The 12,650-nt window shown below is 40.0% G+C and overlaps 1 protein-coding gene across 1 annotated transcript; it reads right to left on the reverse strand.

Annotated features, from left to right (window-relative positions):
- Positions 1 to 8,028: 8,028 nt before the first annotated feature.
- Positions 8,029 to 9,031, reverse strand: mc3r (melanocortin 3 receptor). Its single transcript, XM_010890744.3, has one exon. The coding sequence runs from the start codon at positions 9,029 to 9,031 to the stop codon at positions 8,042 to 8,044; it is 990 nt and encodes a 329-aa protein (XP_010889046.3). The 3' UTR covers positions 8,029 to 8,041.
- Between the last annotated feature and the right edge of the window lie 3,619 nt (positions 9,032 to 12,650).

Here is a 12,650-nt window from a genome sequence, read left to right on the forward strand (position 1 = left end):
GCTGATTTAGCAGGTTTTCCCACTTACAAAGCATGTAGAAGTCCAATTTTGATCATAGGTACTCTTCAACTGTGAGTGACGGAATCTAAAACAAAAATCCAGAAAATCACATTGTATGATTTGTAAGTAATTAATTTGCATTTTATTGCATGACATAAGTATTTGATACATCAGAAAAGCAGACATTTTTATTTGGTACAGAAACCTTTGTTTGCAATTACAGAGATCATACGTTTTCTGTAGTTCTTGACCAGGTTTGCACACACTGCAGCAGGGATTTTGGCCCACTCCTCCATACAGACCTTCTCCAGATCCTTCAGGTTTCGGGGCTGTCACTGGGCAATACAGACTTTCAGCTCCCTCCAAAGATTTTCTATTGGGTTCAGGTCTGGAGACTGGCTAGGCCACTCCAGGACCTGGATCATCCAGATTGTCATTGGTAAACTTCAGACGGGCCTGGACATGAACTGGCTTGAGCAGGGGGACCTCGCGTGTGCTGCAGGATTTTAATCCATGTTGGCGTATTGTGTTACTAATGGTTTTCTTTGAGACTGTGGTCCCAGCTCTCTTCAGGTCATTGACCAGGTCCTGCCGTGTAGTTCTGGGCTGATCCCTCACCTTCCTCATGATCATTGATCATTTGTTTTAGATTCAGTCTCTCACAGTTGAAGAGTACCTATGATAAAAATGACAGACCTCTACATGCTTTGTAAGTAGGAAAACCCCTGCAAAATCGGCAGTGTATCAAATACTTGTTCTCCCCACTGTATACCACTGCAAACAAAATCTTGTCGGGGGGGGGGTGTACTTTACAACAGCTTGCAACAGTTTTTCAATATGAATTATGGAGAATACTTATTAAAACTGAAAGGGAATTGGAATTGTAGTGTAAGGGGGTACATGAAGGAGAATATGTTGTTTTATATGTTGTTCCAGGAGGGGAAAGCTATTTTTTTGGCTACTTTTCTAGGCTACTAAAGGTTGTATCTTACTCTATTGTAATGACTGTTCATTGTCTCTTGCACCTCTTCTAAGGATTGCTTGTAAAGTTAGAGATCTAGGAAATTATCTTACTCTACTGTTGCACATATTGTAAATCCCTCCTGAAAATGGTATCAGCAAAATTCCTAAAATAGTATTACAGATATTTTTGTAGGTATTCTTGTATTTTAAAATGACAAATGACTTGTATTTTAATTAAATACATTTTCTGACACCCGTATTTTATATGATATTTTTTTACATTTGATGGGCAAATATTTGTAATTTATAACAAGATATTTTTTGGTTTATTTGTGCCCATCTCTGAACTACAATGCTCTTGAGAATTTCTAGTTTCATGGGTAAATATGAACAAAATCAAGCTATAAAAATGAACTTTTTTTATCAGCTTGATCATGAAACTCAAAAAAACGAATGTTTATTACATTTAATTAAATGAAGTCAACAAAATTGACAACAAGAAGTATTTTATTCATGTATTCATTAAGTATTTTATTCATTCAACATGCAGACCACAATTATTAACAATTCAGCATTTAGTGCTTGTCGGCAGCCTCCCTTATCCAAAATAACAGCTTTAAAATGTCTCCAATAATGTTTGATGAGGTGGGAGAACTCATAGGAAGGGATTTGAGATTCCTCCACACAGATACTCTAGATCATACAGAGTTATTTGTTTTTGCAGTTGGGGACTCTCTTAAAGAGTTAATTTGTTACCTTGGTTAAAAGTAAATTTTCTTCTCATTTTTTGAGTGTAAAATCTGACTGTTAAACAAACATTTCATTTTTAATAGCCTTTTTTGATGATCTTTACCATGTGTGCCAAATATTCTGGATGTTCTACTTTAGTTTTTTCACGACAACCAGTTGAGATGCAATAATTTCAAATATCCTTTCAATTTTAAATAATTAAAAACAATTAAATTGAATGGAAATAAATATAGACATCTGCTTCAAAACATTTTAAAAGGCTTTTATTACTTCTGATAATGATCACTCACATGTTTTTGTTCTCACATGTTTTTGTCCAGCAATAGTTAGTACATTTTAACAAATAAGGTAGCTATCAGCAATGCAAAAACGTCAAGCAAGTCAATGCAAGCATAAGTTAATGAAAAGTCAATTCAAACATTAGTTAACAAAAGGCAGCAGTGTTAGTTTTTGTTAGCAGGCTGCTGCACTGACATGATTCTGCCAATACTGGAATTGATGGGTCATCACATCCACCCACTTGGTGAAACGTTGATGCTGATGAAGTATGAGTCATGTACATGATTGGCTGCTCCCCTGCTGGTTGTTCCCTATTGAGTAACTCATGCTGTTCATAGCATGACGATGACTTTGAGTCCAGCTTCAGGGATTCCTGTGGGTAAAATACTATGCTGCTATTAACAAGTGTGTTGCTCAAGTGCATTGTTCTTTTGTTTCAATAACAAAATAAGAAAAAAAACGTTGCGTGATCACACTTAAAAAATCCCCAAACTGTTGTATTAATCTTGTCTGGAAGGGACCTCAGCCTGGCTTGTTAATTCGGTGGGGATCTGAGTCAATGTATCCCAGGGGGGGGTCAGACTGACCTGTCTGTAATATCGGGGGGGTCATGACCACCCCCGCCCCACCAATTTTACACCCCTGCTTGTAGCAGAGTGATAATTGTGTTTAACTTATTGAACGAAATATAGGACTATGCAAAATATATTCACAAGCGAATTTCTCATGATGTATTCTTAATACTGATATCAGAGTACAGCAAGCAAGGAGGACTAGGGGCTTGATTTTAGAATTAAAATTGCTTTACTTAACATTGTAGATGAAGAGAAGATAATACTTAGTGAAAAAAGCAGTACGACGTTCAGTCAGAGTTGACCAGCTAAAGTTCTCAAATGGGAGGTCACACCCAGCAAACAAAATATCCATATTACATCAAAGGTAACTGAATGAGTGTTTCCGTAATCATCTGGGAGTCTACAGGAACCTCCTGGACCTTCTAAAGTATCCCAAATATTCCAGATCAGACACAAAATCAAGAACCACCCACAGCCGCCTCTTGTTGAAGGGCCTGTTGTCATTACCGGGGGCTTTCATACAGACAAGCGGCAATGCTGCCACCTCTTTTTTCTACAAAATCTTTTGGAGTGTCTGAGAAACTTAAACGATCTCTTTACTCCGTCGAGCAATTTATATTGATGTGTAGTCTCATCATACTTGTAATAGACTGCTTTAGACACTCATAGTACATTTGTACATTATATTTATATTGTGTATTTTAATTATGTCTACAGCGTAGTGCAACGATCCCCGATCCCACTTTACAGCTTACAACATTTCACTCCAAGCAGCAAACACCAGTCTCAGAGAACACAATTTATATAGCACAGTTCATACATCGAAGCAATTCAATGTGCTTTACAAAGAAAAATATATGAAAGTGCAATAACATAAAAACAAATATTCAAATGAAAACTTCAAGACAAATGAATACATCATAATAATAAAAATACAATAAGAAAACATATGAAGATAAAAAATGGGATAAAAACATAGGGAGCTATAAGGCTAAACAGTGTGGTTTAGTTTAAGTGCTCAGTCATAGGCATGTGAGAATAGAAGTGTTTTTAACCTGGATTAAAAAATTGGGGCACGTCTAAGATCTTCTGGTAGTTTATTCCAGTTGTTTACAGCATAAGTGCTAAATGCAGCTTCTCCATGTTTAGTTTGGACTCTGGGCTCTACTAGCTGACCTGTGTTCAGGGATCTAAGAGCCCGGCTCAGTTTATATTTTTCAAACATATCAGAAATGTATTTAGGTCCTAAACCATTCAGAGATTTATAAACTAAACAAACACAAACACAGCGAGTGGAGTTGAGACAAAAAAGCTCTCTTTTTGTCTCATCAGACCACATGACCTTCTCCCATTCCTCCTCTGGATCATCCAGATGGTCATTGGCAAACTTCAGACAGGCCTGGACATGCGCTGGCTTGAGCAGGGCGACCTTGCGTGCGCTGCAGGATTTTAATCCATGACGGCGTAGTGTATTACTAATGGTTTTCTTTGAGACTGTGGTCCCAGCTCTCTTCAGGTCATTGACCAGGTCCTGCCGTGTAGTTCTGGGCTGATCCCTCAACTTCCTCATGATCATTGATGTCCCACGAGGTGAGATCTTGCATGGAGCCCCAGATCGAGGGAGATTGACCGTCATCTTGAACTTCTTCCATTTTCTAATAATTGCGAAAACAGTTGTTGCCTTCTCACCAAGCTGCTTGCCTATTGTCCTGTAGTCCATCCCAGCCTTGTGCAGGTCAATAATTTGAACCCTGATGTCTTTACACATCTCTCTGGTCTTGGCCATTGTGGAGAGGTTGGTGTCTGTTTGATTGTGTGGACAAGTGTCTTTTATACAGGTATGAGTTCAAACAAGTGCAGTTAATACAGGTAATGAGTAGAGAACAGGAGGGTTTCTTAAAGAAAAACTAACAGGTCTGTGAGAGCCGGAATTCCTACTGATTGGTAGGTGATCAAATACTCATGTCATGCAATAAAATGCAAATTAATTATAAAAAAATCATACAATGTGATATTCTGGATAATTTTTTTTTATTCCTTTCTCATAGCTGAAGTGTACCTATGATAAAAATTACAGACCTCTACATGCTTTGTAAGCAGGAAAACCTGCAAAATTGGCAGTGTATCAAATACATGTTCTCCCCACTGTAAAAGCATGGTCTTGGTCTTTTTGGGACACCAAGCCTTTGATTCTGGCTGTATTTTTTAGATGATAGAATGCGGTTTTGGTGACCAATTTAATATGACTGTTGTCTCTTGCGGTCACAATGCCAGCGGATGTCGCGTTTCACACCTGGTGTGACATGAACCTCTCATACATACAAGCGTTGTCTCATTTGGTTAAAAAGCCCCTCATACCTAAAAACTGTTGCACCTCACATTGAAATCTTAACATAATACCCCTCCTACTGCCTATTCTGAATTCGTAGTGAAGTGACAGGGAAAGTTATATATCAAGACAAAGATAAATCATGTCAGAACTTTTTCCACTTTTAATGTGACCTATAATGTGAAAAATTCAATTGAAAAACAAACTGAAATCGTCAAGGGGGAAAAATGAAAAATAAAAACCTTATAATAACCTGGTTGCATAAGTGTGCACACCCTCTCATAACTGGGGATGTGGCTGTGTTCAGAATTAACCAATAACATTACACACCTGCCATCATTTAAAGTGACTCTGATTAATCACAAAAAAGCTGTTCTAGACATTTTCTTAGTTGCATCTCAGAGCAAAAGCCATGGAGAGAGCTTCCAAAGCATCAGAGGGATCTCATTGTTGAAAGATATCAGTCAGGAGAAGGGAAGTTCCAAGCATTAGATATACCATGGAACACAGTGAAAACAGTCATCATCAAGTGGAGAAAATATGGCACAACAGAGACATTACCAAAAACTGGACATCCCTCCAACATTTATGAAAAGACGAGAAGAAAACTGGTCGGGGAGACTTCCAAGAGGCCTACAGCAGCATTAAAGGAACTGCAGGAATTTCTGGCAAGTACAGGATGTGCTACATGTGACAACAATCTCCTGTATTCTTCATATGAATGGGCTATGGGGTACGGTGGCAAGACGGAAGCCTCTTCTTAAAAAGAAAAACATCCAAGCCCAGCTGAAGTTGGCAAAAACAAACATCAAATCCCCCAAAAGCATGTGGGAAAATGTGTTATGGTCTGATGAAACCAAGGTTGACATTTTTGACCATAATTCCAAAAGGTATGTTTGGCATAAAAACAACACTGCACATCACCCAAAGAACACCAAACCCACAGTGAAGCATGGTGGTGGCAGCATCATGCTTTGGGGCTGTTTTTCTTCAGCTGGAACCGGGGCCTTAGTCAGGGTGGAAGGCATTCTGAACAGTTCCAAATACCAGGCAATTTTGGCACATAATCTTCAGGTGTCCGTTAGAAAGCTGAAGATGAAGTTCACCTTTCAGCATGACAACGACCCAAAGCACACATCCAAATCCACAAAAGCATGGCTTCACCAGAAGAAGATTAATGTTTTGGAATGGCACAGCCAGAGCCCAGACCTGAATCCAATTGAACATCTGTGGGGTGATCTTAAGAGGGCTGTGCACAGGGACAGTTTTGGAACGCTTTTGCAAAGAAGAGTGGGCAAATATTGCCACATCAAGATGTGCCATGCTAATAGACTCCTACCCAAAAAGACTGAGTGCAGTAATAAAATCAAATGGTGCTCCAACAAAGTATTAGTTTAAGGTTGTGCACACTTATGCAACCAGGTTATTGTGAGTTTTTTATTTTTCCCCCTCAAAGATTTCAGTTTGTTTTTCAATTAAATTGTTCAAGTTATAGGTCACATTAAAGGTGTAAAAGGTTCTGACATGATTTATCTTTGTATCATTCTTTTTGCATCACAAGAACCTGGCATTTTAACAGGGGTGTGTAGACTTTTTATATCCACTGTGTTTTATGGATCGCATACGCATCGAATAGAAAAGCCCAAGAGGTGTGTTTTTCTCACTCAGGGTCCATTAAAATAGATTACACAAATAGTCTAGGTAAAAAAAATATATGTTACTCCACCTATAGGTGATTTTTTATTTAAACACAGAATTGCGATAATATGTATCACATATGTTTAATAATAACCAAGTTAGTTTATAATTGATACATTTCCTCCTGTGGCAAATTCAGTTGATTGGATTTAGAAAGGCACACTATATCTATGTCAAGGCATAGATCTGGGGAAGGTTATATAAAAACTGCTAAAGCATTAAAAGGCATTTCTAAAGAATCAAAATACTTCTCTACATGAGATATTTTAGCTTTTTTTTTTTATTGACACAAACCTCAAAAAACATGTTTTTGCTTTGTCACTAGGTGTACCATGTGTAGATTGATGTCAAAAAACAAAAAAACAATAATAAATAAATATATATATATATATATATATATATATATATATATAGAGAGAGAGAGAGAGAGAGAGAGAGAGAGAGAGAGAGAGAGAGAGAGTTTTATATGTGTATATTTAAGTATATGTATATATTTATTATTTATATTATATTTACGAAAAATAATTTTTTACTTATCTCTTCATTGTTATTAAATGATGTGATATGTGACACAAAATGTAGGTGTTTTAGAGTGTTCAGACATGGTGAATCATGGCCCACCACAAGCTGAGAATGTGAGAGGTCATATGAAAATTTCCGTTTCTCACTTCTACTTAATACATCAACTAAGTTAGCAGGGGTTTCTTTTGTGGAAAAAGTGCCGGTAAGATACATGAAGCGCAATTAACTTCAATGTAGAAAACAACCCCACCAACCACAGGATTCTTTTGGGAAACATGTTGTTGGTTGTTTTGTGGTGTATGTACCCTTTTTTTTATGTCTATTCTTTGTTGCTCCTTGATTTTTGTATGTGAAAAGTGAACAACAGTCACATAATAATCCATTTGAAATCTCTTTCCATCAGAACCAAATAATGTCAAGTTTTCCACCCACCCACACACACACCCACACACGCCCACACGTATGTTGTCATTTCATGTATCCCTTTCTTCTAACTCATTCACAGCCAATGTGATTCAGGATCTCTGATTTGACACAGCCTGGTAGAAGGCTAATTGATTTAAGTCAACCTATTACTTTTTTTGAACATAATATATCAATCCTAATTAATTAACGTACTGCCAACATGTCTTACTTGCAGTCAAAGTGAAAGCAATAATGTTTATAATTCATAAATCAAGTCGCACAGAGTTTAATCGTTCACTTTTTACTGTTCGCTATTCACATTTTCCCATACACTTGATAGAGGGTAAACATCAGCCCAAAAACAAAGCTACTAAGCCAAACCTGCATGTTACAACAAAGTCAATAGACACAGTGGCCACATAAAAAAAATCCATATTCAGATTTAATTAAATATTAAACTAAAGCTTAAAGCATTTTCAGTGTTTTCATTTTTTTTATGACCGACAACTACAACACTTCACTATTTACAGTGGAAAACACTCCACGTGGAATTAAAGCCACAGAGGATTTCCTTGAAGGTTTTGCGCATCTCAAGACTGCGGAAGGCATAGATGACGGGGTCTATGACCGAGTTACACATGATCAGCACCAGATAGGTGGTGAAGTGGGACATGTAGCAGACGCAGAGCGGGTTCCTGGGACAGGCGATGAGGAGGATGAGGTGGAGGAAGAACGGCGCCCAGCAGCAGACAAACACCCCCAGGAGGATGGTGACGGTGACCGCGCCCTTCATGCAGGTCCTCCGGGGCACAGCACCCTCCGCCGGCAGGGCAGCGATGCGCTTGACGTGTAGCCTCGCCAGCAGGAACATGTGCACGTACAGGGTGGCCATGAGCACCAGCATGGTGAAGAACATGACGACCAGACACACGACGACCGTCTTGCTCTCCGAGTAGACGATGAAGACTACGCCGCAGACCACGCACGCCAACCAGATGCCCGCTATAGCCAGGAGAGCCCGCCTCATCGTGACGATGCTGTGGTATCTCAGGGCGTAGAAGATGGTCACGTAGCGGTCAACGGAGATGGCTAGAAGGTTACAGATGGAGGCCACGAGGGAGATGCAGATCATCGAGTCGAAGAAGTTGTCCATGAGCCAAACGAAGTGGTCGTCCGCCACTATCAGCCGGCTGCTCAGGGCAGCGATAACCGCCGTCTCCAGCGAGTTGGAGACGCTCACCAGCATGTCCGCGGCAGCGAGGCTGCACAGGAAGAAGTACATGGGTGAATGGAGGTTCTTGTTCTTCACCACCGCCGAGATCACCAGGATGTTCTCCAGAAGGCTGACAATCCCCAGGGTCAGAAACACCTCCGCCCGGATATGAACCGGCTTACACAGAACAGGCTTGATACCAGTCCGATTGCCACGCTGATCCTCCCTGGCTGGAGACTCCACAGAGGTCTCATTGAGCCAGAGGTCTGGCAGCAGCAGATATCTAGTGTTGTTCATCAGGTGGGGATTTGGATTACACACTACTCTCAGATCACAGCTAGAGAGAACTGTGGTGGTCTGTTTCCTCCCGAGTCCTGAACACACTGTCAACCCCCAGGTCCAATTCAATAAGCATACATACACATACATAGCCTTGAACATGAGAATTTGCACATGTACGTACACACACACACACACACACACATTTATGTAAGCACACACACGCACACAAATACACACATACACATTCATGGGTTTGAAACTGTTTGACGTTACACAATTTTCACTTCACCTGATAATACATAATCGATTATATTAATTCTATGTGACTGCCTCCTTGAAAGTAAACATAACCCGACCAATTGAGAAACTTACAGTTAATTCAACTGACAAGACCTATGGTGCATGTAAAATAAAGAGCAGAATAATTTTTTTCAAAAGCAGCACTAGCACAACATTATTTCAAATGAACAGAGGTTGGGTTACACACAAAAAAAGCATTTAGAATTTAGTTCTTACAGTAGCTAGTAGCTATAACCTGGGACCTATGTCCTTATTTTCTCTATGGAAGTTGTCAGAACATATAATCGTAACAATGGGTCTAACCTTTTCTTACCTCAGGTACTGTCTGTTAGCATTTCATCCAAGGTAGCATTACACCACTGGCGTGGATGTTTTGTTTTGGTTGGAGTGATCTTTTTAAAAATGACATGAGAAGACAGCTGATGCGCAGCCAAGCTGGAGATGCCAATATTCAGCGGCATGACTGTCAAACTGTTTCCTTTTGCATCTTGTCATTGTCCCCAAACATGAAATCTGAAGGAGGCACATCGGATCTTTCTGTTTGTTTGTTAGTACTTAGGTAAGTCACACACAATATCTCAGACACCACTAGTCTGATTTTGACAATACCAAGCTGAATTATACATCTAGCCATTTAATTCCAGCATTTGAATAACATTGGATGTCATCTGACCCTTACATCATCAATGAGGCCTGCCACCCAAGTCACAACAATTCTCTATACTCCTGTCTGGTTTGCAGTGCCAGTGCCTCTGTAACAGTCAGGGCCGTGTAGCTTCTAACTGCTGGTTATAAGACTGTTAAACAAGGAGGACAAATTAAAGATTATCAAATGTCAATTAATATTCATTCATTTTGTTAAACCATTATTTAATAATTGACGACTTGGCAAAAGGCATACAATTGCAAGAAGTCATAACAATACACAGTATCAAACAAATAAAGCAAAAATACCAGTACAAATAAGTACTACATACATGAGAATTGAAAAATCATCAAATAACATTATTTACAGCGAGACACATTCTGATAGATTTGCTGCTCTTCAGGTGAATTGATCAGATAGTAGCTTGGTTATTTTGTTTTTCGACTGGAAGAGATGTCTTTTGCAATTTTTTCCATTCATTTGAGATAGGAAACTGAAGTGAATATAGGCCAAAGGATATGTAGGATTTTGAAGGGACCACTGTGAGACATCTATCAGAGTGCAGTTTAGTATTGGAATATCAGATGTTAAAACATAATTAAGCAAGTCTGAGAGAGACTTGAATTTCTTTTTTTTTATCACTGAGCCTACAGTCACTAATTTAGCAATGGTCTGTTGGCCAGAATATAACAGTTAACAGTGATGGGGTTGAAGGTGATGCTGGTGACAGAGCAGATGGCAGTGTGGTAGATTACAACCCATTTATCAAGGAGCTCTTTTGTGGCAAGCTTGTAAATTACATTGCCATAGTCCAGGATTCCAAGGATAGTAATTTTTACAAGGGTATACCTGGCAGCGTGGGTGCATGGTGCCTAGTTGCGGAACTGTGCTGTGGGGTGGTAAAGGAGGATGAGGGAGTTACCAGCAAGTCACCCAAGAATCAAACCATCAGTAGCTTGCACACAAGCAGACATTTAAAATCCAGACACTGGGATATGAGACACTATCCACGGTCAAATATAATTTTTTCAGACTGGGGTAATCAGGCTACTGAAAAGCCTAGTTTGCAGAGTCTTTCAATCAGGATGAGAAGCTTCACAGAAACACAAGCTTTAGTCAAAACAGTAAAACTGCTGCACATTACCAACAGTTGTCTGGGCAGATGGAGATGAGGTCATTTTACTCACTGTAGCACCAGTAGTCCATTGGCATCCCAGAGAGAAAAGCATGGGACTGGAACGGCAGGGCTGTTTACCAGGCATTCATAACGTTAGACAGGCAGGGCAAGATGAACACAGTCCTACAGTACAACAGTTCAGGCCTCGCTTGCCGCCCCCTTTGAGAAGTGGAATGACGGCTTTCTAATCCTGCAGAATTTCTGGAAGGAAATATAGCGACAATGACAATAGAGGCAGACAGCTTCAGAAAATTTAGTCCAAATCATCGAGCCCAGCTGATTTGTAAAGGTCTACATTTTCTGCACGTGTCTGCACCTTATTCACCTGAAGTGGGTTAAAGGAGGATCGGGGGGAAACACCTCAGGTAACAAGAACAGCAGCACTTGCAGCCAGAGGACTCCCTAAAAACACAGCATTTCGCCCGGGCTAACGTCTTAGTGGGTGTAGCTTATACTGGGTACAGTTCACACTGAGGAGAAACTGTGTGGACAAGAAGGGATGGGGAGTTTTATAATACCATACCATACCATCTTCTTCCGCTTATCCGGGGCCGGGTCGTGGGGGCAGCAGTCTAAGCAGGGATGCCCAGACTTCCCTCTCCCCAGACACTTCCTCTAGCTCTTCCGGGGGGACACCGAGGCGTTCCCAGGCCAGCCGGGAGACATAGTCCCTCCAGCGTGTCCTAGGTCTTCCCCGGGGTCTCCTCCCGGTGGGACGGGACCAGAACACCTTCCCAGGAAGGCGTTCCGGAGGCATCCGAAAAAGATGCCCAAGCCACCTCAGCTGACCCCTCTCGATGTGGAGGAGTTTTATAATATCCACAGATATTGTGAATTTTGGCTTAACCTGTTTGTAATACTGGACCAGTCTTTTCATTAATATGCAACAGGCAATTGAGCTCACCTCAGAATGCATTGTCACCAGTATAAGCCATTCCCATTCAGATGTTCGCCAGACGAATTGAGAGGGAGTCACCATTTTAAAAGAACCAACTGTTCATGAACACGATCACAGTTTGAAAGTTTGGCAATAAGCATTTTGTTCTCTTCCAGCAAGAAGTTGGTTCTTTCCAAAATGCTGGAATTACATACTGTATTAAATATTTACTGTACTTACTTTTGGATTTGTGTATATACTACCTTTTGTATATTCTTTTATCAATCAGATGAAAACATTGACTGGTTGTTTTTATGCCACATTCAAATATTTCTACTGTTTTGACGGTCAATAGACATTTACTGTGCAAATGTGTTTACTGTTAGTTCCATCTTACAGTTTATATAAAAGACCCCCTAAATGTCACAGTATAATTTGCACTATGCATGTTCTAACACTAGAGGGCACATCTTCATCACATATTCCTGTGATCAAGAGCAGTAATGGGTTGGCTCTCACCTGGGCGAGCACTGCACAGACCTTTTCTGGCCTGGGAAGTTTTTTATAGTTTTATAACTATAGGGGTATGAGTAGATCACTGAACAATTTTGAGAGTAAAATGGCAAAAAGAAAT

The sequence above is a fragment of the Esox lucius genome, chromosome 12 (assembly GCF_011004845.1).
Source record: "Esox lucius isolate fEsoLuc1 chromosome 12, fEsoLuc1.pri, whole genome shotgun sequence".
In the NCBI taxonomy this organism is placed as follows: Eukaryota; Metazoa; Chordata; class Actinopteri; order Esociformes; family Esocidae; genus Esox; species Esox lucius.